At 43.6% G+C, this 26,820-nt stretch overlaps 1 protein-coding gene across 1 annotated transcript; it reads right to left on the bottom strand.

The window, feature by feature from the left end:
- Positions 1 to 1,579: 1,579 nt before the first annotated feature.
- On the bottom strand, positions 1,580 to 26,820 carry LOC130283268 (cytochrome P450 4A4-like). The gene is made up of 12 exons (XM_056532500.1): positions 26,540 to 26,820; positions 23,633 to 23,777; positions 17,717 to 17,761; positions 14,230 to 14,357; positions 14,011 to 14,135; positions 11,809 to 11,960; positions 11,221 to 11,327; positions 9,928 to 10,118; positions 7,659 to 7,792; positions 6,231 to 6,295; positions 5,818 to 5,900; positions 1,580 to 2,360 (listed from the first exon to the last, which is right to left on the bottom strand). Exons 1-12 carry the CDS (start codon positions 26,729 to 26,731, stop codon positions 2,192 to 2,194), a joined length of 1,536 nt encoding a protein of 511 aa, XP_056388475.1. The 5' UTR covers positions 26,732 to 26,820; the 3' UTR covers positions 1,580 to 2,191.

A 26,820-nucleotide genomic window follows, 5' to 3' on the forward strand; every position in this document is an offset into this window, starting at 1 on the left:
TATGTAATGACATAGTACTGATCTGTACTATCAACAATCTTCTTGTACAGCCTGTCTAGGCAGCCTGCACAAGATCAGCCATCCTGCGGTACAGAGAAGGGTAAGAGACCTCCGGCAGCCATTTCCACTCTTTGGAACCCAGTGATCACACAGTGGGAGTCTAATTACCACCCCCCTGCGTATGTTGAATTCCTTGCCTGGCTTGGTCCCATAGCATATCTCCATAGCCCTCCCATTCTTTTATAAAAACTTAGTCACCAGGGTGACCGAAGTCCTTCTGTCTCCTGGACAAGTCCTTCACATACTGATCTCCCAGAGCTCCAAGTTGGAGCGGTAGCAACCGATGCAGGAGGAGGATCTTCTTATACAGTGATCTGACCTGGTAAACATGGAACGGCATCACCAGCACAGACCAGAAATGTTATTTTTCTCTTCTCTGCTTAGTTTTGACCTATGAGGACATTGTCCTGTGATTATTATTTTTTTTTGTTGTCCCCAGGGTGACCGAAGTCCTTCTGTCTCCCGGACGTTTTTTGAACAAATACGGGGCTTGTGCATGAAATTATGCAATTTAGCAACTCTGTACAGGTGCAGAGAATGATCAATTCCCCCTTCCGAGGCCTATGGCATGGAGAAAGGTTGTTTGAGATGACAATAGCCATTCAAGTCCTTCAGGAACGTCTATGAATTTCTGACACTAATAGAGTATATTTGGAGTCGGGGAGGAATTTTTACCTGTAGTATGAGGGTTTTTTGCCTTCCTCTGGATCAACTCAGTAGGGACTCATTAGGGTTATAGGTTGAACTTGATGGACTCTGGTCTTTTTTCAACCTTATGAACTATGTTACTATATGTTATATGGACTGAGGCATCTCTATGAGGAAAAAAAAATATTTTTTGTTAAAATCACCAGAGATTGGATTTCCCTTGAGAACATGGGGGAGAGTTATTACACTTTAAGTCTTATAAGATCCTTGTTGCCCATAGCAACCAATAGCTCATCTTTCATTACTTATATTGCTCTGGTAAAATGAAAGCTGAGCTGTGATTGGTTGCTTTGGGCAACAAAAAAAATGTGACTATAAGATGTGATAAATCTCCCCCTATAACTTCGAATTGTTGAAATTTTTTGTTTTAAATCAACTGGTGCCAGAAAGTGGAACCTAATGCCAATGAGAGAACGGAAAAATCGGTTTTAGGGACCACTCACTCAGACGCCAAAGGGGATTACGGATGACAATCTCTCCTCTTCCCTGAGTGGCCTGAGAGTTGTAGTATCTCATCAAAGTCAATGAGCTATTGATTTGCACCCCTCAGATCCAGTACGGCAAACTATTCCTACACTCCATTTTATAGAGCCTAATAAACTTCTAAGGGATTCCGCACTCCCATTGACACTTCGGAATTTCCGCAAGCGGAAATTCCGAAGTGTCAACGGGAGTGTGGAATCCCATAGAAGTGTATTGGGCTTTCATTTGAGGTGGAATTCCGCCATGTGAATAGAGCCTAATGCTTATGGAACAATGCTTGTAGAAGAGAGTATGTCTGTAATATGTTGGGGGGGGGGGGGGGGGGGGACCTCAGCATGCCTCCATATGAATTTAGAGGCCCAAATGGTTACAGAATGGTACTATAGACCTTTAGGGGTGCTGTAATTCAGTACGCTGAATGAGGCCTTGGTATGACATTAGGCTCAAATGTTTAAAAAAAAGTGCTAAAAAAGTACTGTATAAAATAAGTACCAGCCCTGTAGGGGTGAGTTCTTTATACCCTTATGCTCATGTAGCTTTTTCCTAATTTTTTCTTATGCTTCCTAATGTTTCTGATTCATATTGTATTACTGAACCTTGGATATAATTGCTGTGGATTTTACCTAGATTTGCACAGATGCATTATGTCCGAAAACTATTCTACATACTGGACATGGTTCCGGCACAATTTAGTATGTTTTTTTTGGCAAGATCAAGACCAAGCTACACGTGGTCTCAGCTGGATCCTACGCAAGGCATCAGTTTTTGGATTTGTGGAACAAAAAAGCCACTCACCCTTGGATATGTCTGATGACATCCATGTATAAATATACACCGGACAGAATTATTAGCAATCATAAATATTCAGTTTACAATTTCGAATTATGTATAAAAAAAAAATTGCATTTTCACATGTTCGGATCAGTTCTTTTTCATTTCGTCAGTCGATCTTCTTTAGATTGAGGTATATCCCGTTCAAGGAGCGTAAGACTAACTGCGGCAGTGTTAATGGTTCCTTCCCCGGGACCGTGTGTAATTCGAACCTCTGTAAAGTCAAGGCAGTGGCGACCTTCAATTCATTCATTGCAAAATTCTGCCCAATGCAGTTTCTGTAAGTGAGAATATACAGAGTTAAAGAGTGCCTGTTACCAAATAAAACTTTTAATATATTGTTCCTTATGTAATTAGCAGACACTTTCCCATTGACTTGCTTTTAAAATTATCAACAGAAACATGTTTAAAATATAATAGAAAAAGCGGCCACTAGGTGGCTCTGTTCTGTTCCCTGCCACAATTAATACAGTGAGTTTGGTCTCCTCCTGGCCTGGCAGGAGACCAAACTCAGGAAGTTTTTCTTTGCACTGAGCTTGATTGACAGCTGCACAGAGCTTCACTGAAAGCTGCAAAAAGCTTGAGGTCTTCTATTTATCACAGTGGTGCAACAATTTGAGGGCGGAAGTGGTACCCAGCAGGCTCCAGTGATGTCATGCCTGCTGGGAAATGCCCACTTTCTCCTGATGGGAGATTGCACTATGTTAGCAAGAATAAAGGTACAGCATAATACACAGCTTTTTAAAGTTCTGAAATTTTTTTTAAGGGTAAGAGGAGTGTTAGGGGTATTTGGGGGACATAGCATAAGTTAGTTTAGAAGTTTATATGGTGACAGGTACTTTTTAACCCCTTAAGGACGCAGGACGTAAATGTACGTCCTGGTGAGGTGGTACTTAACGCACCAGGACGTACATTTACGTCCTAAGCATAACCGCGGGCATCGGAGCGATGCCCGTGTCATGCGCGGCTGATCCCGGCTGCTAATCGCAGCCAGGGACCCGCCGGCAATGGCCGACGCCCGCGATCTCGCGGGCGTCCGCCATTAACCCCTCAGGTGCCGGGATCAATACAGATCCCGGCATCTGCGGGAGTTCGCGATTAAAATGAACGATCGGATCGCCCGCAGCGGTGCTGCGGGGATCCGATCATTCATAACGCCGCACGGAGGTCCCCTCTCCTTCCTCCGTGCGGCTCCCGGCGTCTCCTGCTCTGGTCTGTGATCGAGCAGACCAGAGCAGGAGATGACCGATAATACTGATCTGTTCTATGTCCTATACATAGAACAGATCAGTATTAGCAATCATGGTATTGCTATGAATAGTCCCCTATGGGGACTATTCAAGTGTAAAAAAAAATGTAAAAAAATGTAAAAGTAAAAGTAAAAAAAAAGTGAAAAATCCCCTCCCCCAATAAAAAAGTAAAACGTCCGTTTTTTCCTATTTTACCCCCAAAAAGCGTAAAAAACATTTTTTATAGACATATTTGGTATCGCCGCGTGCGTAAATGTCCGAACTATTAAAATAAAATGTTAATGATCCCGTACGGTGAACGGCGTGAACGAAAAATTTTTTAAAAAGTCCAAAATTCCTACTTTTTTAATACATTTTATTAAAAAAAAAATTATAAAAAATGTATTAAAAGTTTTTTATATACAAATGTGGTATCAAAAAAAAGTACAGATCATGGCGCATAAAATGAGCCCCCATACCGCCGCTTATACGGAAAAATAAAAAAGTTATAGGTCATCAAAATAAAGGGATTATAAACGTACTAATTTGGTTAAAAAGTTTGTGATTTTTTTTAAGCGCAACAATAATATAAAAGTATGTAATAATGGGTATCATTTTAATCGTATTGACCCTCAGAATAAAGAACACACGTCATTTTTACCATAAATTGTACGGCGTGAAAACAAAACCTTCCAAAATTAGCGAAATTGCGTTTTTCGTTTTAATTTCCCCACAAAAATAGTGTTTTTTGGTTGCGCCATACATTTCATGATATAATGAGTGATGTCATTACAAAGGACAACTGGTCACGCAAAAAATAAGCCCTCATACTAGTCTGTGGATGAAAATATAAAAGAGTTATGATTTTTAGAAGGCGAGGAGGAAAAAATGAAAACGTAAAAATTAAATTGTCTGAGTCCTTAAGGCCAAAATGGGCTGAGTCCTTAAGGGGTTAACATTATGTGAAACCCAAAAATGAAATGCACAGAACTTATACATAGTAAAAGTGAAAAGAAAAATGGAGAGTGGTCTATACCAACCAACCAGATAACTTACATGCGTAAAGAATTAAAACTACAAAAAGTATCGCTCTACATTTCTCGTTTACATGTTATACTCATTTAATCGAATGAGTGTGTGTTCGTCTGCACAGATTCTTCGGTACCATGAGCCTGGAGACCAAAATTAGACCTCAACGCCTCCTCCATACTAGAGTCTGCAGGCCTGGCCTTGGCTTATAATCCATTGGTATAAAATTAAAAAAGTATTGACTGAGCAGTAGTGTTGCTCGCGAATATTCGCAATGCGAATTTTATTCGCGAATATCGCATATTCGTGAATATTGGCGAATATAGCACTATATATTCGTAATTACGAATATTCGTTTTTTTTTTTTTTTTCACAGTAAACATCACAGTGATCATTCCTCTCTGCTTCCAGCTTGTGTGGTGTAAAGAAGTCTCTAATACTGCTGTGTGAGACTGGCGTGCGAATTTTCGCATATGCTAATTTTCGCATTTGCGGATTTTCGCTTATGCTAATTTTGGTTTATGTTAATTTTCACGTATGCTAATTTTCGCATACGCGAATTTGCGCATATGCGAAAATAAACCGTGAATATTACGAATATGCGAATTTAGCGAATATATGACGAATATTCGTCCATATATTTGTGAAATATCGCAAATTCGAAAATGGCCTATGTCGCTCAACACTACTGAGTAGTACTTACCTCCTTAATCTCTGACAGTGTCTATGTTACCCGGTCCCTGCTATATGTCCACTGTCTGAACTATATCTCACCATAAGGAATTGCCCATTCAGCCAATTACTTGTTTGTAACTCAGTTTTACGAGATTGTATCCCTTCTCCAGATAACCAATTTAAGAACTACATGGATACTTCTTGGAAGGATCTACAAGGGGACATTACTGTGATGGTGGTTGCAGATGGGGACACCCTGCTATGTGTTAGTACAACTGTTTGCCCCAACCTCAGAGTGTTATGCCTGATCACCTGCACTGAGACACTTGAAGGGTTTTCGGAGCATGTTTACAGTAAAAGGCTTCCTTCACACTGCCGTTAGGACATGGCAGTGTAAAGTCCATCGGGGAGCCGTGGAGAATAGTGGGAGAAAAAATACTGCTTGGGCCATCTTTTTCTCCCGCTATTCCCGTATAAAAAATTTAAAAAAACGCGCCCGATGGCCCCCACAATAGTAAATGGGAACCGTTATTGGCCATTGTGCCCCATTACGAGAACGGCCATTAAAGGCACAAAAAAAAAATATATATATATGTGTGTGTGTGTATATATATATATATATATATATATATATATATATATAAATAAAAGGAGTTACTTTAACAGCCGTTCTTGACGGGGCACAACAGCAGTGTGAAAGGGGTATAAGAGAGGTACGTCAGGATGGACCAAAAGAGCAAAAGCAAATCTGTATCCTATCCTATGGAGAACATGCTTCTTTCGATGGTAGAAAGTGCCTTACCTTCCTCCAGCAGAAAAGGGCAGGAAGGCATGGGAGTGCTTATTGGACACATTTTCTGAAGAAAACCTAAGGGGGTCAAAAACCTAAAAAGAAATAGAAATAATAGGAAAACTTTCTTACAGCACAAATCAGTTTTTATTGCAATACAGTTACAATAGGTTGCCTCTGCCTGTTGAATAAAATATCTGGAATTTGGTTTGTTCATAATTTGTTGCAGTCATTTATTTATTCACCTTGGCCACATGGGGCAGTGTTCATGCTAAGTCTATTAATGGAAGTCTATAAGTCTATTAATCACATTTGGCCAGCCTCCGTACAGTATAGTCCAGTGTTTCCCAACCAGTGTGTCTCCCGCTGTTGCAAACCTACAACTCCCAGCCTGCCTGGACAGCCTTTGGTAACTCTACACTTACCTCTGGATTCTCCCAGATGCTGGAGCAGCGATTTATAGCATATATACTGATCAGAACGTCAACACCTGCGAAAAAGGAAAAAGATTATTCCTATAAACCTCCATATTGGCAAATCCAAGTACAAAAATTATGTGTGAAAATACAATTTCTGAAAATGAAGTTGTTTCCATTTGTCAGATATGTGTTATACATTCCTCTAAAAATAATCATTATCACTATAACTGTAAGATGTTACGGGTATCGCTAGATAAGTGGTCAGTGGATTTTACACTAAAGAAAAAATATGGATATGTATAAACATTTGTGTATGTAAGAAGATTTGGTGCAACCTATCGGGCAAATAAAAAATGTACTTTCATTTTAATCCCTGATATCTCAGGCTATATAGCAGTTAGAACTGCAAATTTGGTCTTTTGTAAAAAGGGTTCTCCGCCCCCACGATCTCCCTGCTGCAGCCGGTGTTCGTTTAGAGTGGCGGGAGCACCACCGGAGGCTTGTGATGTCACGGCCACACCCCCTCAATGCAAGTCTATAGGGGCGTGGCCGTGACGTCACCAGTCTCAGCCCCGCATCGCCAGTCATCCGGCACGGAGCAAAGTTCTCTCCATTCACTGAATGTCTGGTGTGCCGCAGCTGAGATTAAGGGGGTTCCTGTGGATAAGGGATAAGATGTCTTGGGGCGGAGTACCACTAAAGATAAACTCTAGCTGCAAGCTAGCCTGAGATACAGAAACCAAGTCAGGAATTGACAGCTGCCTGTACACAAAGTTGTCACTGAAACAGCACTTCAGAGGACTGTATCTCAAGCAGCATTATGTCTAGCGATCATGAATATTTGCTGAAATGAAAGGAGAAGTCCCATACTTAAAACCTATCCTTTATCCACAGGACCCCCTCCTGTACGGGGCCCTGGCTCTCCCCTGTGACACCACACCCCTTCCATATATCTCAATGGGAGAGCCGAAGATAGTCGAATGGCTTTCCCACAGAGATATATGGAGGGAATATGGTGACCAAAATGTATTGGTCCAAAATACATTATTTAGTAAAATGAAAGACGCCATTCAAAAGTACAACTGGTCCCTCAAAAAACAAGCCTGAACAAAGCTCGACAAAAAAATAAAAGAGTAAAGGCTCTTAGAAAAAATAAAAAAAATAAAAAAATTGACTGCAACATTAAGGGGTTAGCGTCTTATTACACCTTGACATAACTGTACCACCTTAAATAGTAAGCACACCATGGCTTACTTATGTCACAGTGATCATGTGGTCATTTCCACCGTGTCCATTCTATCAATGATGGTGGGAGCATGTGCATGAGACCTAAAAGTGATCAGGTAATATTTTCACTTACAGCTACTGTGGAGTGGGCCCCCAAAATAATTTCCACTGGTTGGCCCCTAGCGCCCCAGTCCAACAGAGACTGACCTTTAGGCAGGCTCCGCCCATCACAGAATGTGATTGGTTCTTTAAGTTCTCGAGCCACTCCTGGTACAGGCGGGTAGAGACGCATGCTCTCCTTAATACACATGGTGGTGTATGGCAGTTTACCCAGGTCCTCCCTGCCAACATAAAAGCAAAAAAAAAAAATAATGAACTATTATGAAAACTGCACATACTGAGATAGGGTCACTAGAGCTGATACCAGTCACTAGAGCGAGCGGCCGGGTAGTTCTGTGTGTCTGCTCGTTGCAACAGATTTCCTGCTACAAGCAGACACACAGGGCTACCCGGCTGCAGCAGCGAGATCGCACTAGTGTCGGGCACAATATACAGTATAAGGGCAGGGTCACATGGGGCGCATCAGCAGCGTATTTCACACTGCTGATGTGCCAACGGCAGACACAGAGGGACTGCAGAGCAAGCTCCCGGCTGCAGCCAGGAGCTTGCTCTGCAGTCCCTCTGTGTCTGCTGTCGGCACATCCGCAGTGTGAAATACGCTGTGGATGCGCCCCGTGTGACCCTGCCCTTATACTGTATAGATCAAAATGTTAGATCAACTAGAATACAAAGGAAAGGTTTTAATTTTGGCTTAATCTAGGATAAAGTGGAGATGTCTGAGAAGGGAACAACTTCCATCTGCCACATCACCCATCAACTAATGACAGTGTCCTTTATTACTAAGAGAATGGCTTCTTGGCCTGCAGAGCATCACCTGTGGGCTCTTCTTCTCAGACAGGGGAGGACATAGTGGACACCATTCTAATACAAGAAGTGAGTTTCTCTTCAAAGTTGAAAACATTGGTCTAGGTTTACTGTTTTCATCCCAACAGTTTAGTGTTTGCTTTTGCCAACATGTAGCCCACGTTTATTGCTCTAAAATTTTAGCCAATTGCAAGAAAAAACCTGACCAAGCATTTTTAACCTGAAAAAGTGTAGGTGTGTCCACAGGATTTACTGTAAACCCTAAAGATTATTATTGAAACGTACAAAAATGCTGTTTTAGAGCCGTCAAAAAAATCTAACAGAATTGTGTATGCAGTGAAAATTAATGTGTTGATTTTTTTTTATTAGAATTTTTTTGTTATCATTTTTTTGTTTCTTTTATAGACCCCTTTTTTTTATTCCAGAAGGAAATGTTTAATATTTAAAATCTATTAAAAAAAATTCAATATTAATGAATTATTTATTTGACAGAGCTCTTACAGTACTTGTCAGCTCAGCGCCATTGCCAGCCCATGCCCCTTTCCTATCACTAAAACTTGACACAGATTACTGTCACAGAATATTTCCAATATCTCCAGTGTTCCCATAAAGTGCTACCAGGTTTTAAGCAATATTTAAAGAAAATATGAATTTTGCCTGGTACTCGCCTATAGTGTAAAGGTGAGAACCACATCCAGCTCAGGGACGACTGTAGAATTGCTCCAAAAAAACAATGCAGAAGATAGACTGTACATTTTTTCTATAGCAAAATCTCTGGTTTACTAGTGTCTATGAGGTTTGGGATGTATAATCTGAGAAGGGTGGACCAAAAATAGACAACCATATTAATAAATTAGATGTTTTTTTTCTGCATTTCAGGTCATTGCATAATGTAAAGCCCATGCAACATACCTTAAAGGGGTACTCCGCCCCTAGACATCTTATCCCCTACACAAAGGATAGGGGATAAGATGTCTGATCGTGGGGGTCCCGCCACTGGGGACCCTCGCGATCTTAGCTGTGGCCCCCCAGACATCCGATGCATGGAGCAAGCTTCGCTCCGAGCCGGACGACTAGCAATGCGGGGGCATAGGATTGTGACATCACACCCCGCTTGTGACGTCACGACTACGCCCCCTTGATGCAAGTTTAAGGGGGGGGGCGTGTCAGTCGTCACGCCCCCTCCCATAGACTTGCATTGAGGGGGCGTGACTGTGATGTCATGAGCGGGTCGCAGCCGTGAAACCACAAGCCTATGGCGCTGCACCCGACGCTCTAAACAAACACTGGGTGCAGCAGGGAGATCGTGGGGGTCCTTTGGATAGGGGATAAGATGTCTAGGGGCAGAATACCCCTATAAAACCACTTTGATTCCAGAAGTGTGGTCATCCTAAAAAACGTGGCTGTCACTATACAGTACATTGTATAACATAAAATTAACTATCCATTACACATTTCTGGAAAGAGCAGTGGTCATATGGAGAGGTTTCACTGATAATACATTTCATTAGGATTAAAACTCTGATGGACAGTTCCCATGCCATGTTCTCACCATTCCACTATTCTCTTTTCTTCTAGTACTGCTCGGATCTCCTCCCGGCATTTTTCTTGGTGCTCGGGGTATTTAGCCAGGCAGTATAGTATCCAGGAGATACCACTGGCCGTGGTATCATGCCCTTCAAACATGAACGTGTCCACCTCTGCCCGCAGGTCTTCATCTGATAGACCCCGACCATTTTCATCCTATAAAATAACACAACAAGCACCTTGCATTGTTGACTGTTGATTGTCATGTTTTAGGGATACTTAGAGGGTGCAACAAGTCAAGCATTCCTATATTTTGGGAAGATTTTCCAAAAAGTAGTGACTTTGATTGGACTGGGAGTGATCTGAGGTGGACTGAGAATTATTTGAGGTAGACATAAGAGTGATCTGGGGTGGACTGAGAGTGGGAGCAAATTGAGTGGGGGAGGGAGCCCCTGGCATAGTGGCGCCTTGACAGGGTTTTTGTGGCCCTTCCTGGATTGAATATGGGGAAAATTTTGGGTTAGAAGGGGGCGAGGGAGGTTAATGTGGGGATTAGGGGTTAATTTGCTGCTGCCCCTTTAAGGGACAGCAGCAGGTGGCCTGAAAGTGGGGTGATAGGGAGGTCATCTGGAAGGGAGGGGGGAGTGCTCTGGGGGGTTGTGCTCACCAGTCGGTGTGTGGAAGCAGAGAGAAGGTCCCACCCGTCCGCCCCTTTTTTCTGGTAGGTTGGATTGTGCTAGGTAGTGAGGTGTGTGAAAGGGTCCAGGGGGAGGTAGTAATTTGAGAGTTAAATGTTTGAGATTGTATAATTGGGCCGTGGTGGTTCTGGGCCTCAGGAGTTCGAGAAATTGTGCAGAAGGTTACCTGGTTGGTGGTCTCACGCAGGGGTAAGAGAATGGTGCACAAGTCTGGTTGTGGGGGGGAGTGCCCTCCTGGGCCCCTTCATGGCAATGGGGTTAAGTTCAGTGAACTTTGGTTATGTTTATATGTATAAGATATGTAACTGTTATTTATTGGTTGTTAAATAAATGGGCCACATGTCCCATTTTTCCACAATATATGTTGGTGTCCTTTTTGGGAAAGGCGGGTCATATTTGGTTGGGGTTGGGTTTAGAGCAGGAAGGGCTGTATCTAAAATCCCATCCAGTCATGACATGGGTGGAAACAAGAGTGATTTGAGGGTGCAACAGAAGTCAAGCATTCTTTTATTTTGGGGAGGTGTTCCAAAAAGTTGTGACTTTTGAGTGGACTTATTTACTTTCTTGCATCAGTTGATTTAAAAAAAAAATACAAAGCTACTTAGGCCACCAAACCCTACCTTGGCACAAAGAAGGATATCAAGGAAGTCCAAGTGCCGTTTCTTCTGGATTTTCTCGAGCTCTGTATCATCCTTGAGGGATTGTCTCCTCTCTTTAATAACTTTATCTAAGATGCATAGAAAAGGAAATGGCGAATGAAAGACATGTTATCACTTTGGAGACCCTGGTAACTTCTTAAAGTGGTACTTCAACCCATAGAAATCTTATCCCCTATCCAAAGGATAGGGGATAAGATGTCTGATCGTGGGGGTACTGCCACTGGAGAACCCCAGCGATTTTGTCTGCAGCACCCCAGACATCCGGTGCACGGAGCGAACTTCACTCCATGCCGGATGACTGTCAGAGGCTCATGACATCATGGCAATTCCCACTCAATGCAAGTCTATGGGAGGGGGCGTGAGGGGCGTGATGTCTTGAGCCTCCGGTGCAGCACCCGAACATCGGGTGCAGCAGGGAGATCGCGGGAGTCCCCAGCGGCGGGACCCCCACGATCAGATATCTTATTTGGATATGGGATAAGAAGTCTAGGGGCGGAGTACCTTTTTAAAGTCTAAATCATCTATCCTATCAGAGGGCACCAGACTCACCCGTGTGTGCGTGCGCTATTCTCAGTGCTCTCCGAAAACGGAATCCATGAGGACTCAGGTGAAATATCAGATCATTGTGATAGGGAAGACAGCAGAATCTGTAGTCCACCAGGAAGGAGAGATCATAAACAGCTTTGATGTACGCGCTCTCACTGTTAGATAGAACAGAAACAAAGTATGAGAGCACACTCATATATAACTTTTCTCTTAAAAGTTCTTTTTTGATAAGGAATGCATTCTTGTCCTATAAAGAGAATACAATTAGAGATAGGTTTAGATTTCAGACTGTGTTTACTTTCTTAGACTTTCAGAGGTGGGACGTTTACATGCTGCAGGAATGTGCTTTGTCCTCTTCTAGGTCTTACAACCATCTGGCCAGGCAATGGTCTCACAGCCCTTACTACTGGTCTGGTGGGGGTGGCCATCCTGATCAGGGGAGGAAACTTTGCACTTCATTCTGTCCAGGAGCTCATCATTCCATCCAGGAGCAGACTTCTTGTGACAGACGGTTCCTGGGTGGGTGAGCCTGTGCGGCTCATCAACGTGTATGCCTCCCCTGAGAAGAATGTCTGACTGGAGGTTCTCCAGACCCTGCGGGCTCAGTTTGCCACCACTAGGGCAGTAGTGTTGGGTGATGACTTCATCTGCCTCATTGAGGTGGACGGGCACAGTTCTGGCACATCTGTCAACCTTGATGTGACGTCCATGCTGCTGATTGAGATGATGACAGAGGCATCCTTACAGGACGTTGTTGGGTCCATCGGGAATGGCTCAGTAAACTATACGTGGAGCCGCCCCGATGGCTCGCTCCGTTCTCGGATAGACTTCATCTTCACTTCAAGAGCAGTTAGAAATGTGTCGTACTCTATAGTCTCCTGCTTCTTCTCTGACCACAGGGTCATTCGATTTCAGGGGACTCTGGGCCAGGCTCCTGGTAGTTGAATTTTGCCTTGTTGGCGCAGAGGTAGGTCATGGAGGAACTTAGGGATGCGTACCTTGTATGGTGTAATGATAAATGTCTGTTTAACTGCATCAGCGATTGGTGGGAATATGTTAAAGTAAAGTTTCGTTGTTTCTATCAGGCAAAAGGCAGACAACAGGCGTGTGAGAAGAAGTGGGACTTCAGGAGGCTGCAGCCACCTGCTCCAGTGTGGCTGGGACGTCAGGGAGGAGCTGGAGGAGACCAAAAAGAGCATGAAAAGGCAATTTAGGGAGGAATCCAAGCGAATTGTCTTTTGTTCCAAGGAGGAGAACCTGGAAAAGGGTGAGAAGTGTAACTCTTTCTTTTTCAGGAAGCTCCATGCTGGCCACACGCCCCCGACTTAACTGCAAGATGAGACACCTGAGGAGGGGCAAGGAGGAGGTGATGGGGGTCGTCTCGGACTTCTATAGCAATCTCTATGCCCAAAAGTCATCCAAAGTCGCCAAGAGGTTTCTGTCAGGTATCACTAACGTTGTTGATCCCGCAGGTGCCATGGCTATGGACGATCCCTTGACATTGTGGGAGCTGCTCTCTATGTAGCACTGGGAGCCCTGATCTGTCCGGACCTGTTGGAGGTGTACGAGGAGATAGGGGGGGGGGGGTGTTATAGAGTTCTTCGCTGAGTCTATCTGGCAGAATGGAGAGATCAGAGGGATCACCACACCAACACCAGATCACTATGAGGTAAGTGTTCGGTCTACATGGCCGGCGTTTGGTGACTGCACTCGTCCAGAACTTTGGGGGCAAAGGTCAACTGCGGGAAGTCGGAAGCTATGCTCTTCGGGGAATGGCACCTGGCTTCCTCTGCCCCTTCCCCTTTACTGTTAAACCAGACTTCATCCAAATCTTGGGATGGAAGGAGCGGCCCTTAAGTCTTGGCAAGACTGGCTGCAATGCCCCCTCCCATAGACATGCATTGGGGGGGGCGGGGTGTGACATCGCGAGCTCCCGGCACCGGCTCCAGCATTCGGAACAGTTTGTTCCAAACTCTGAGCAGCAGAGTACCCCTTTAACACACAAAGCATATACAATATAGTACAGTTAACCTACACTTGTATATACCCCCCCCCCCTATTTTTTTTACTCACTTACTCACTTCTGGTGTAGACTGAATGATAAAATTGAAACCCTAAGATTTTCCAAGAAAACCTTCAAACATTCTCTTTTAGGATGTCATTCATTAAAAGGCGGGTAGGAAAGATAATTCACACATAACATACCTGTCCATCTGGCAATTGCTCTGGTAACTGAAGGCACATTTCATGATGGTGTCCAGGGTCATCAGACTGACATGATGAAAAAGTTCCACTGGGTTTTCATCTGGGACCAGTCTCTCCCATTTGTCCTAAAACAAGCAGAAGATAATAGAATGGTTTGAATAACAGGACACTATGTTCATTGTGTTTTTCTTACGTGTTGATATATTTTGGTGCCTATACCAGCATGAGAGTGACACAGTCGGACATCAATTTGACGTACGGCTTCAGAACATCATAATGGAATCCAGGGGTTAGGAGCCGGCGGTGCTGAAACCACTTCTGTCCTGACAGCACCAGTAACCCCTTCCCTAAGTGTCAAATGTGAAAAACAAAGTTTAATCAGATTTAGTGTTTAGTAAACTTAAAGAGGTATTCCAGAGCTGTAAAAGAAAAAAAAAGTGCTGGGGCCATATTAAAATAGAAAAAAAAATAACTATACTTACCTACCCCAGTTCCCTTACAGATTCCATCCAAGCTCCGGTTCTTCTTTTTCCGATCCCCTTCCACTCCGCTCTTCAGCCGCTTCCAAGATTAGCACTCAGAGCAGGACCTGCCTCCACAGACAGTCACTGGCTGCACCATTGTCCCATCTCGGAAAAGTGATTGGCTAGACTGGCAGGTCCTGCTCCGAGCGCTCAAAGATGAATCGTAGCTGCGGTGGGAATAATAGGGGACTGGGGGTAGGTAAGTAAATTTTTTTCTATTTAACCATGGCCCCAGCACTATAATTTTTTTTCATTTTTTTTACAGCGCTGGAATACCGCTTTAAGACAACTAAATATACAAAAAAACTTCCTATTCTCAGAGTAAATTCCTTTACAAGCATGAGAGATCTGATCTACAGTATTTCCATCCATGCAGGTCATATTTACAGCAGTAAAGGTTCTCAAAATGTTCTCAAAGTATGCAGTTTACAGTACTGTAAAAGTTTTAGGCAGGTAAAAATGCTGCAAAGTAAGAATGCTTTCAAAATAGAAGTACAGTGATCCCTCAACTTACAATGGCCTCAACATACAATAGTTTCAACATACAATGGTCTTTCTTTTCTGGACCATCGTAAGTTGAAACCAGACTCAACATACAATGTACAGACAGTCCAGATCTGTGAAAAGTGTCAATGGCCGGAAGAACCGCTGGAAGTGAATGGGCATTCACTGGCAAAACCCCTGTATTACTGAAGCGTGTGCACTGACTGGTGTCTGGTAGCGCCCCCTACAGTACAGGGAGGTATTACATGTTCTGTACTACTTATTACCTGTACCAGGGTTAGCTGCTCCTTTGGACACCAGGATAGGGCGGCTCCATGTAAATTTTTTAGGACACTGTGTGTACTGTACAGGACCCTGAAGAAGCTCATGTCTTCTACATAGACCAGTGTTTCCCAAGCAGTGTTCCCCCAGCTGTTGCAAAACTACAACTCCCAGCATGCCCGGACAGCCTTTGGCTGTCCGGGCATGCTGCGAGTTGTAGTTTTGCAACAACTGGAGGCTCCCTGCTTGGGAAACACTGACATAGACAGTGATTTACAGCTCCCAGCAGATCTTTCCTACTTTTATATGTAAGGACTTGCTTTATCTATATTAGTTATATACTTATTTTTCTTTAATTCTCACTTTTTCCTATTTTTGGATGACATTTTGGTGCCTTTAGAACCAATTACCAGGTTTCCATAGAGTTCTGGTCTCAACATACAATGATTTCAACATACAATGGTCGTCCTGGAACCAATTAATATTGTAACTTGAGGGACCACTGTATTAAGGCCGTGTTTACACTGCTGAAATTTAGCAGCTGGAATTTAACTGCCGAATTCCGCTTGCAGCAGGTGCTGCCTAAATCATTGGTGGTAGGACCATGTGGGCGCGTGCTGTCTCCATAGACAACAATGCAATCTGGTGCAATTCTACCCAAAAATGAACATGTTCATTCTTTGAACAGACGTGCTTTCTGGTGGCAGAATTCTGCTGCGGAAATCCTCAGTTTGCACAAAGCAGCAAAATCCCATTGTAAACAATTGGACTCTGCTGCAAGCGGGATTCTGCTGCGGAATTTCATTCACTGAATGTCCACATTTGAATGAGGCCTTAAAGGGGTACTCAGGTGGACAACTTTTTTTTTTTTTAAATCAATTGGTGCCAGAAAGTTAAACAGATTTGTAAATTACTTCTATTAAAAAAATCTTAATCCTTCTAGTACTTATTAGCTGCTGTATACAACAGAGGAAATTATTTTCTTTTTGGAACAGAGAGCTCTCTGCTGACATCATGACCACAGTGCTCTCTGCTGACATCTCTGTCCATTTTAGGAACTGTCCAGAGCAGCATATGTTTGCTATGGGGATTTTCTCCTACTCTGGACAGTTCTTAAAATGGACAGAGATGTCAGCAGAGAGCACTGTGCTCGTGATATCAGCAGAGAGCTCTATGTTCCAAAAAGAAAATAATTTGCCTCTGTAGTATTCAGCAGCTAATAAGTACTGGAAGGATTAATATTTTTTTAATAGAAATAATTTTACTAATTTAACTTTCTGGCACCAGTTGAAAAAAAACTGCACTTTCTACTTGCATTGGTCGACTGTTGTGTCTACAGTCCTCAAAAGAGCTTGAAAAAAATACCCTAGACTGCTTTGAAATCTTTGCCTGGCAGAGACTTTGCTGAGGCAGTATAACCACCTTGTGTATAGTCGCTGTGCCCAGTCTTGCCATAATGTGTGACTTGTGATATGAAACTGTCTTCAGCTGGGTTCACACCACGTTTTGTTAGATACGGTTCCCGTATACGGCTGGGAGGAGGGGGCGGGGCTTAATCGCAGCGCCCGCACTCAGCCGTATAGGGGAACCGTATTTAATGTATGTCTATGAGCCGACCGGCGGGAACCGCAGCCTCCAGTCGGCTTCGTTTTCGGCCGTATGTGGTTTCCCGACCGCAGGCAAAAATGTGGTCGACCGCGTTTTTGCCTACGGTCGGGAAACCGCATACGGCCGAAAACGAAAACGACCGGAGGCTGCGGTTCACTCCGGTCGGCTCATAGACATGCATTAATTACGGTTCCCGAATACGGGTGCTGCGATAAAGCCCCGCCTCCCTCCTCCCAGCCGTATACGGGAACCGTAGTTAACAAAACGTGGTGTGAACCCAGCCTTCCACAACCTCCCCTTTTTAGCAGAGTTTGGCTGTTTCTCACCCAGTTTTAATCCCCCTACACAGCTGTTTATGTTTCAGTTAATGACTGTGTTTCAAGTATGAAAATGATGATCATAATCACCTGTTCGGTATAATTGGTTACTTGACACACCTGACTATAGTCCTACAGAATCCCTGTCATTGTGTAAGTGTACCTAGAAGAATTGATGCTGTTTTTAAGACAAAGGGCAGACATGACAAATATTGATTTGGTGTAGATTTCTCTTCTGTTCATTCACACTGCATTTTGTTAATCATTAAAATAACCAGTAACATTTCTATTTTTGAAAACATTCTTACTTTTCAGCATTCTTCCACCCCTTGTTCCAAAACTACAGACATTTCTACTCAATGTGATCAGCTGATCACATTGCAACATCAAATTGGAGACCTGGGACATGAATCTTGTCACCTAAATCTAATGACATCCTTATCAGTCACTGACAGGCATGTTTAGAGTAGTAGATTGCACAAAGTGACATACCAATCCATGGAGTAATAAAGTAGTAGCCAAAATTATCTTTTGGGTCTGTAAAAAAAAAAAGAAGATATTACATTAGAATTTCTGGAGCTCTAGGTTATTGGCCTGATTGTGAGATGCATTAGATGTGATTCTGCTGGTTTTGCCACATTCTGGCAAAAAAAAAAAGTTCTGGCTCTGACCAAACTAGTTCTGTCGGAACCTTACTTCACCAATAGCCAAACAGCAAAAAAAAGTGTGGTGACCCAGTACAGGATGTTATCCTGTCAGGTAAACATTGCCTCAATCTAGCCTGCAATCTAAAGTACAAAGTCTATAGCAGCCATTATTCAGTCCAATGAACGCTACTACAAGTCCAAGCAAGGCAAAAAGGCTCCACAGGGTTACTCTGCACTTCCCCTGCTCTGATCTGTACTGTAAATGATATTGCCATCATTCCTGCCTCAGTAAAATGCATCTGTGGTCATTATTGTCCCCAGCACTTGGCCCAGGAAAACTGTCTAAGCCTTGGAGCGTAGTGGTTAACGCTACCCTGGCATCACAAACTGTTCATCACTCCAGTAGTACACCACATATCAGCCATAAAAGCCCTGTATAACAACATTGTTTGGTCACCTAGGAGCGTATCTATGGACTTCTGAGCTGTTTTTTTTTTCTTAAACATAATTTATTGACATTTTTTTCATATACATAACAAATGTCATAACAAAGGTCAGTGAACAAGCCGTCATCACATACAATGCATACAAGGCATTAACCGCATGAAGCATATTGAGACCAAGCTTGTATAAATAAAGGCTGAAGAAGGAAGAAGGGTCAGTTCGCTGAGACACAGTGAACTAAAGGGAAGGTGAAGGTCAAGGTCATATGATGCAGGGGAGAGAGATAAAGGACTCAAGGAGGGAGTCTGAGTGCTCCTAAGGAATCCCCGAGGGAATTCAAGCAATTCAAGCAAATTAATTTAGTAAAAGCAGAGTTAAGTGTCCAAACATCAGCAAGGCGTAGCAGTAAGGGCAGTGTTTGCATGGAATAAAGAAGGAGAGAAAAGCTGATAATTTTTATCAGGTGGCATCTGCCCATAATAGTGATTGGTAACCCCACCCATTTCTTGAGTTCAGCTTGTATTTTAGAAATCAGAGGAGGAAAGTTTAAGCGGTAGAGAGTATCAGGGGTTTTACAGATTTTGACTCCGAGATAGGTGACCGAGGAGGTCGCCTGACGTATTCCCAGGTGATTAATGGACTGAAGCCAGCGTGGGGGGGAGGTACCCAATGGAAGCAATTCCGATTTGCTATATTTCTTATGGCCAGAAAGGCGCCCAAAAAATCGCAGAAAATCTAGTACAGCCTGCAGAGAGGAGCTCGGATTGTTGAGGAACAAGAGCACGTCATCCGCAAACATAGTTAGTTTGACTTCTGATGACCCCACCTGGATACCTGAATGTAATGTGGAAGTAAGTAAGTGCCTGGCCAATGGCTCAATGGCTAAGTCAAACAGGGGGGGTGAAAGGGGGCATCCCTGGCAGGTACCCCTAAAGAGTGGGAAGGGTTGGGAAAGTATACCCAGGGTATATACCCTAGCTAACGGTTCCCTGTATACTCCCGATAAATAATCACGGAAGCGCCCCCGAATACCAAACCAGTCCAGCACCAGCCACAGCCAGTCCCATTTTACATGGTCAAAGGCTTTTTCAGCATCAAGGAATAATAATGGCAATTGATCATCTGGATGTGGCTGGTGATGAAGCCGGTCCAAAACCGCTAAAACAGTATGTATATTCAGGGTAGCTAAGCGAGTCCTTAAAAATCCCACCTGGTGAGTGCCTACTAAGTCGGGCATAAATCTGGACAGGCGATCCGGATTTATCAGGATTTTTGAAAAAATCTTTATGTCTTGATTTATCAAAGATATTGGGCTGTAGAATCCAGAGTCGGATAGGTCCTTGCCTGGCTTAGGTAAGACCTTGATGTATGCTAAGGAGGCCTCCCTAGATATCTGTCCGGATTCCAAGAAACTGTTACTGACATTCCGCAATACCGGAGACAACTGGGGCAATAACGATTTATAGAACTCCCCCGTGTATCCATCAGGACCCGGAGCCTTCCCATTATGTAGGTACCTAATGGTAGTTTGGATTTCCTCCTCGGTCACCGGGGCATTGAGAACATCTCTCTGGTCTTCTGACAGGCCTGATAGATCTGAACCCTGTAAAAAGGAGAGGCCTGCTGAGAGGTCCGAGGGAGAGTGAGTATAGAAATTCTTGTAAAAGGGAGCTAATATGCAGTTAATTAAATGTGGGTCTGTTTGTAGGGTACCTGTGGCATCTCTTAGTTTAGGTTGATGGGACCGTATATTACGGCCTTTCGCAAGAAGTGCAATGAGTCGCCCTGCTTTATTGCCATGGCGAAATAGGTCCGCCTCAAAATGGGAGCAAGCCATTTTCCAATCTTCCCTATGAGGTTCGGTAGGGAATTCTAAAAAGAGAGCATAAGCTGCCCTCAGGCGAGTACTGGCATCATTAAAGTGGGCTTGAAAAGTGTGTTTGGGTGCACACACATGCGCTATCAGTTTCCCTCTCAGTACAGCCTTCCCTGTCTCCCAGTACAATTGCGGGTAAGAACGGTGAGCAACATTCTCGGATTGGGAAGAACGGAGCGATAATGTCACTGGGGCATGATCAGAAAGTGCTAAGTCTCCTATGCTCACCGAGCAGACACTATCCTCCAATCGTGAACCAAGGAGTATGTAATCAATTTGTGACCAGGACTGATAAGCATGGGAGAAATGGGTGAATTCCCTATGATCCGGATGGGACACTCACCATGTGTCTATCAGGTTAAGTTGGTCAAGGAGAGTTGGAAGAACACAGTCACGGGGTAGGGGAGTGCCAGTTAGTATCCACTAACGGGTCTAAGACAGTGTTGAAATCACCCCCTAGTAGTGTCCATTGTGAGTTATCATTATGAACCCGGTCTGTGAGGTCTCTAAAGAACAGTCTGTTCTCCCCATTAGGTGCATAGATGTTATAAAGACTGATGATTTCCCCATTATGTTCCAGTTGCAAATGAGAAAATCTACCTTCGGTATCAGTCGTGTGGGATAGCAGAGGGTAGGGAAAAGACCTATGTAGCAGTATTATCACCCCTGCCTTACCCTTGACAGCCGGAGAACCATAAACATACCCAACCCACTGCAGCTGCATCCTAAAGAAATCTTCCTGAGATAAATGTGTCTCCTGAAGCATGACTATTTCTGGTTTTGATCTTTTAAGGAAACAAAGCAAGAGCCGCCCCTTATGAGGAGAGTGGAAGCCCTTTACATTCCACATTATGTTGGTGACCATGGTAAAAGAATTAGTGATACTTAATGGAAGGGAGACCAATGTTTATAAGAATTGCAGACACCAAAGTCAGGAGCAGCAGCAGGGAGCCGAGCATGAGAACCCAACAACCCAGGATATGCCTCATTACTAGAGAAGGCATAATCTATAGTGCTAAAGTGGTAAGGGACTCCCTTTTTTCAGGCGATGCAGGGAAAAAGAAGGACATCAGAGAAAATAAATAAATGAACAAGAAGCAAATCACAACCTGTAGAGCCCCGGGTGATGGACATAGAGCGACTGTCTTCATGGGGCGATCGGAATCTGCTACCCACACGTCTTTAGAGTCCAGCATGCCCCTTCAAGGGGGAACGGGACAGATTCAAGGCTGTCTCCGCAGCTTCCGGTGTCTTATATACCGATATAGTACCGTCAGCGTGGAACACCCACAGGAGTGCTGGATACTGTAATTGGAAGCGTTGGTTGGATCTGAATAGAGACATGCATATGGAACTGAAGGCTCTCCTCTTCTTCGCCACCTCCACTGAAAAATCTTCAAAGAGAAGGAGGCGCATTTCATGAACAATCAATGGTTGAGAGTTATGCTCTCAAAAGTTCCACCTTATGGTTAAAGTCCAGCAAGCGGAGGATCACTTGGCAAGGACGGTGTGCTAGGGCATCAAGAGACCCCTGGAAAAAAGTAGTAGCTGGGCAGATGCGATGGGCCCACTCCACCCTGCAAGGGTGAGACTGGCCGAGAGCTTTGGGGAGGTCTAGCTCGCAGAAACGTTGCAGATCCTGCGGTAGAACTGATTCCTTGACGCCCCCTATGCGTAAGTTCTTTTCCAGGTCTTCCATCTGATCAGCCATCCTGGAGATTCCAGATTCAGCAGAACGCAGGCGGCATAATTAAGTGGTCTCCTCATCTTCCAGTGACGAAACTCGCTGTTCAACTTCACCTATTCTGGCGGAGTGTACTGCTACCGCCAGCTGCATGTTCTGTAGTGCAGTTGTAAGGGCATTTTCAACTATCTGCTGTACACTAGGTGCAATGCGCAAGGCCACTTCAGCAGCCAAGTGCTGATAATCAATGTCCACCTGATAGGGGCTCACAGGGTGTGCACTTGCCAGTGGTTCCAGAGTAGCTGGTTGCAGCAGGGAGTTTTTCAGTGAGGAGGGCGCCTGTACACATGTAGCAGCCGACTGCAGTAACTGCAGGCTGGGAGGTATCCCTGAGCACCTGGGGCGGTGAAGCGGCAGCCATGTTTGGAGCGTCTGCTGTGTGGGCGCCTCAAGAGCCGTTGATGTCGGTGGACCGCCTCACTGTAAGAACTGGTCCATGGCGTGAGATGTCAGCCGCCGGGGGAGACAAGAGGGACCTCTCCCAGTGGATCACTGGCCAGTTTAAAGCAATTAAGGACCGGTGGGGACAGGAGCGCTCACCCTATGCGTCCTGCATCCCCTGCGCTGGAACCGGAAGTCCCCTGAGCTGTTTTTCCGGAAAAGTTCATTTCAAAGTTAAGGCAACATTCATGTTTTTAAGAGCCGGTGGGGACAGGAGCGCTCACCCTATGCGTCCTGCATCCCCTGCGCCTGAACCGGTAATCCCCTGAGCAGTTTTTTAGGCAAAGTTAATTTCAAAGTTAAGGCAACATGTATGGTTATGGGTAAAGGGATGGTAAACAGGGGGAACTAAAAGATTGAATCATAAGACCTGATACTAGCAGATTTTGTATGCTTTTTAAAATTAATGATCTGATGACCATAAATTATCTCTTTTTTGAAGGCAGATGCCTGCCGGTGTTTACATGCACACAGCAGCAATGGCTCTTTCTGAATGGTCTGAAATGCATCCCTTTTTGTGTGTAGCAACAGGTTTTTTGGGTTTGTGCCAGGAGAAGTGAAGTGAACACAAGTAAAGAAGCAATGGCTTTTTACAAGCTGTGAATTTTTTTTGGGTGTAACAACAGGATGGGCATCCTAGAAAGTGCACAAAAGTGACATAAAAGCCTTTATATGGCTTCTTCTGTTACACTTAACTGTTACACTTAACTTCTAATGAAAATAGAACAGAACAGAACAGATACAAAACACTATCTGCTTCTTTACTACAATTATTATATATGTGGTTCTTACTCCTATTTGTGTTGTTCATGGCTTAGTGTCCCCTCACAGAGATCTTCATCTAACACCTGCTATCTCTATAATGGCTGCGGAAGCTCTGTGCAAAGGCTTTTATAGTGGCTCTGATATCACCCCTAAACTGCATCCTGATGGCTGGGAGAATTGTTTGAAAGGCATTATGGGATTTTCTGAGATCATATGATCCTTTCCATTTTTTCCTTTCTGCCATCTGGCCGAACCGAACTGCCCAAAATAGCAGAATTGAAGTTTTAGCAAACTTTTAACAAAACTCAGATTCTATGAGTTTGGTTGGCTCATCTCTAAACATGATCAATAAGGATACTTTTTTTTTAATTTGAATATAAGTAATAATTTCCCATCTCTTATTTGCTCCTCAAGCAATTTAGCATAGCTCACTAACAATTTACAATTTAATTAAAAAAAAACACCAGCAGGTCCATTCGCCCATAGCTTACCCTGTCTGGACAGGATGGCCTTGGCATAATCGGGGTGGCATATAGTCAGCGATGCAAAGAAATTTCCCAGCCACAATGGATAGGCATATGGGTATTGTTCAGCATATTGCATTATAATGTCCATGTCCTTGCCATCCCCATGGAACTAAAGGTAAAATAAAGTCAGGTTTACAATAAACTTAAAAAAACAATAAAAATAATGTAAAATTGTTTCATTTACGTACATGAGAATAAAAAAATACATGGCTACTTTCTATGGCCTGTGCCTGCTATTGCAGCTGAGCGTCATTCTCTTGCTTGAAAACAGACCACTAAAAAGTATTACCATGGCAAGTGGTTGACTTTGTGGTTAGATGATGGAAAAAAACTGTTGAACTGACAGTAAGCCAATGCTTTGGTGAACTGTATTGCTCTAACATTGTAGCACAAGGAGCTGGATTAAAGGGGTACTCCACCCCTAGACATCTTATCCCCTATCCTGCTGCACTCTGCGTTCGTTTAGAGCCATCAGGCCCCCTCCGATAGACTTGCATTGAGGGGGAATGGCCGTGATGTCACGAGCCTCCGCCCCGCATTGCCAGTCATCCGGCACGGAGCGAAGGTCTGGGGTGCTGCAGCCGAGATTGTGGGGGTCACCTGCAGTGGTTCACCGCGATCAGACGTCTTATCCCCCTATCCTTTGGATAGGGAATAAGATGTCTAGTCCTCCTTTAAGGTAGTGGAAGCCTCTATCCTACCTGGCCCCCTATCCTAGCCACATACTGTTTGGGATTTATGGAGACCAACGTCAGAGGAGCACATGTTGCTCTACAGCACCTGCCATACACCAATGGAGACTGCAGTAATGAGCATTAGGTGTAGCTAAAATCAGGTACTCTTCAAAACCATATGCAACAGATCACTAGTCCTTCTGCAAGAGAATCTACATAAGTGAAGAAATAAGTAAGGAAACGGGTAGCATTGGAGAGGGCTCAATTGCACAAGAAAACTTGGCGTCATTACACTGATGATAAACCAATGCTTTGGTGAATTCTATTGCTCCAAAATTGTAGCACATGGGGCTGGATTAAAGAGTACCTCTCATGATCTTGTTAAATGTTATAATCCTTCCAGTTCACTGCCCCCATCATGATAAACCACCCCCTGCCTTTATTTTTATTATTTGTTAGTTTTCTACCTTGATATTGCTCTGTATTTTCTACTCAGCCTCTGTCAGATTCAAAGACTGGGAAGGGGCGTTCCCCAGCAGGCGTGACATCATCTGAAGCCATACAGGGGAGAACTTCCTCCCTCACTCTGCTACACACAGCCCAGAGCAGTTCATTGTGTGAGATGAGCTATGATTGGCTAAGGCTGCAACAGCAGGTGTCAGCAGAGAGCACTGTGGTCAGACAGAAAGGGAATTCAAAAAGAAAAGAACTTCCTGTGGATCCAAACAGCAGCTTATAAGATCTGGAATGATTAAGATTTTTTAATAGAAGTAATTTACAAATCTGTTCAATTTTCTGGCACAAGTTGATTTAAAAATCCAGTGGAGTACCCCTTTAAGGTTGGTGGAAGCCTCCATCCTACCTGTCTCCCTATCACAACCACAAAGCTAGCTAATATAGGAATAGCCTTTTAACATGAAGATATGGAAGGCAAAAGGTACGATCAAGACACAAGATAAGTCTTGATAACACATCAAATTAGTCAATATTAGTCATGTAGGTGAAAGTGGAAACAACACTGACATATTATCAGGCTGAAAACATCCTGACAGATAAGGGTTCAAACTCCAGATTTAAAATGCTCCATAGGTCATCTATTCCAAAGTGAAATGTATAGGAGAAGTTATTAGTTTTTCCTTCATAAATACAGTGATATTACTGCCCTATACAAATTCTGAGGTGCATGGAGCTGTAATACAGCACTTATAGATATACAGCACCTCCACAGGGCAAATGAAGTATTACATGGTTGTAACAAAACTCAGTTAACTGTGTAATGCCTGGCGGTGCTGGTTATTCCACAGTTAGAGAGAGGCTTTTGATATTGTGGGAGGGGGAGTACTACTTAAAGGGGTACTCCACTGCCCCAGCGTTCGGAACATTTTGTTGCGAACACTGGGTGTGGGCTGCGGGGGTTATGACGTCACGCCACGCCCCCTCAATGCAAGTCTATGGGAGGGGCCCACGCCCCCTCCCATAGACTTGCATTAAGGGGGGCAAGTACAATGATTCCAAATTTGAATAGCTTCCACCATTTACTTTAAAAAATAAATAAATAAATATATATATATATATATATATATATATATATTTAAATTGCCATTTTCTTACTCAACGCCCCCTCCCATAGACTTGCATTGAGGGGGGCAAGTACAATGATTCCAAATTTGAATAGCTTCCACCATTTACTTTAAAAAAAAAAAAAAATATATATATATATATATATATATATATATATATATATATATATATATATATTATTTTATTTTATTTTTTTAAATTGCCATTTTCTTACTCCTATAACTTTTTTTTTTCACATTTTCTGTCTATGAAGCTGGGGCTGGGCCTTTTTGCACCCTAAGCTGTGGTTTTGGCATTGATCTGACTCTTTGAATGCATTTTATCCCTTCGTGCTGGAAGTTGTAGTTTTGCAACATCTGGAGGTCCACAGTTTGGAGACCACTGGTGAGATCTACTGAGGAATAGAGGATTACACCTCTCAAGCCATGTGACATATGACGGACTACTACTCTCATCATTGACCCACACTACAAAACCCATAGATCACCGCAATTGCATTTTACAATATCAATATTTAAGTGGAATGCTGCTTGACCAAGAGCTTATATTTTCTGAAAATAAACGGCAGCGTGATCCTATAGACAGCGAAGATCACCATATATTCTGTCCCTCTTACCTCATGGGCATTTCCATACAGCCAGTGACGCTCAGGACCTTCGAATGGGCTTAAAGCTTCAACCAGCTTCCTCCTCCTCACATAGAGCTTAGAGGCTTTTACCAGCACATACAGGAGGCAGAGCCAGGCAGCCCAGGACCACAGATCAGACACACTAAGGGGGAGCAGCCCAAAGAATAGAGGGGGTGACATGACAGCACAGCCTGGGCTCTGCTACATATGGCTGAATTGTATCACAAGTGACAGGAAGAAGATCCTACTATGGAAGGTTCATAGGACAC

Source organism: Hyla sarda, chromosome 7 (assembly GCF_029499605.1).
Source record: "Hyla sarda isolate aHylSar1 chromosome 7, aHylSar1.hap1, whole genome shotgun sequence".
Taxonomy (NCBI): domain Eukaryota; kingdom Metazoa; phylum Chordata; class Amphibia; order Anura; family Hylidae; genus Hyla; species Hyla sarda.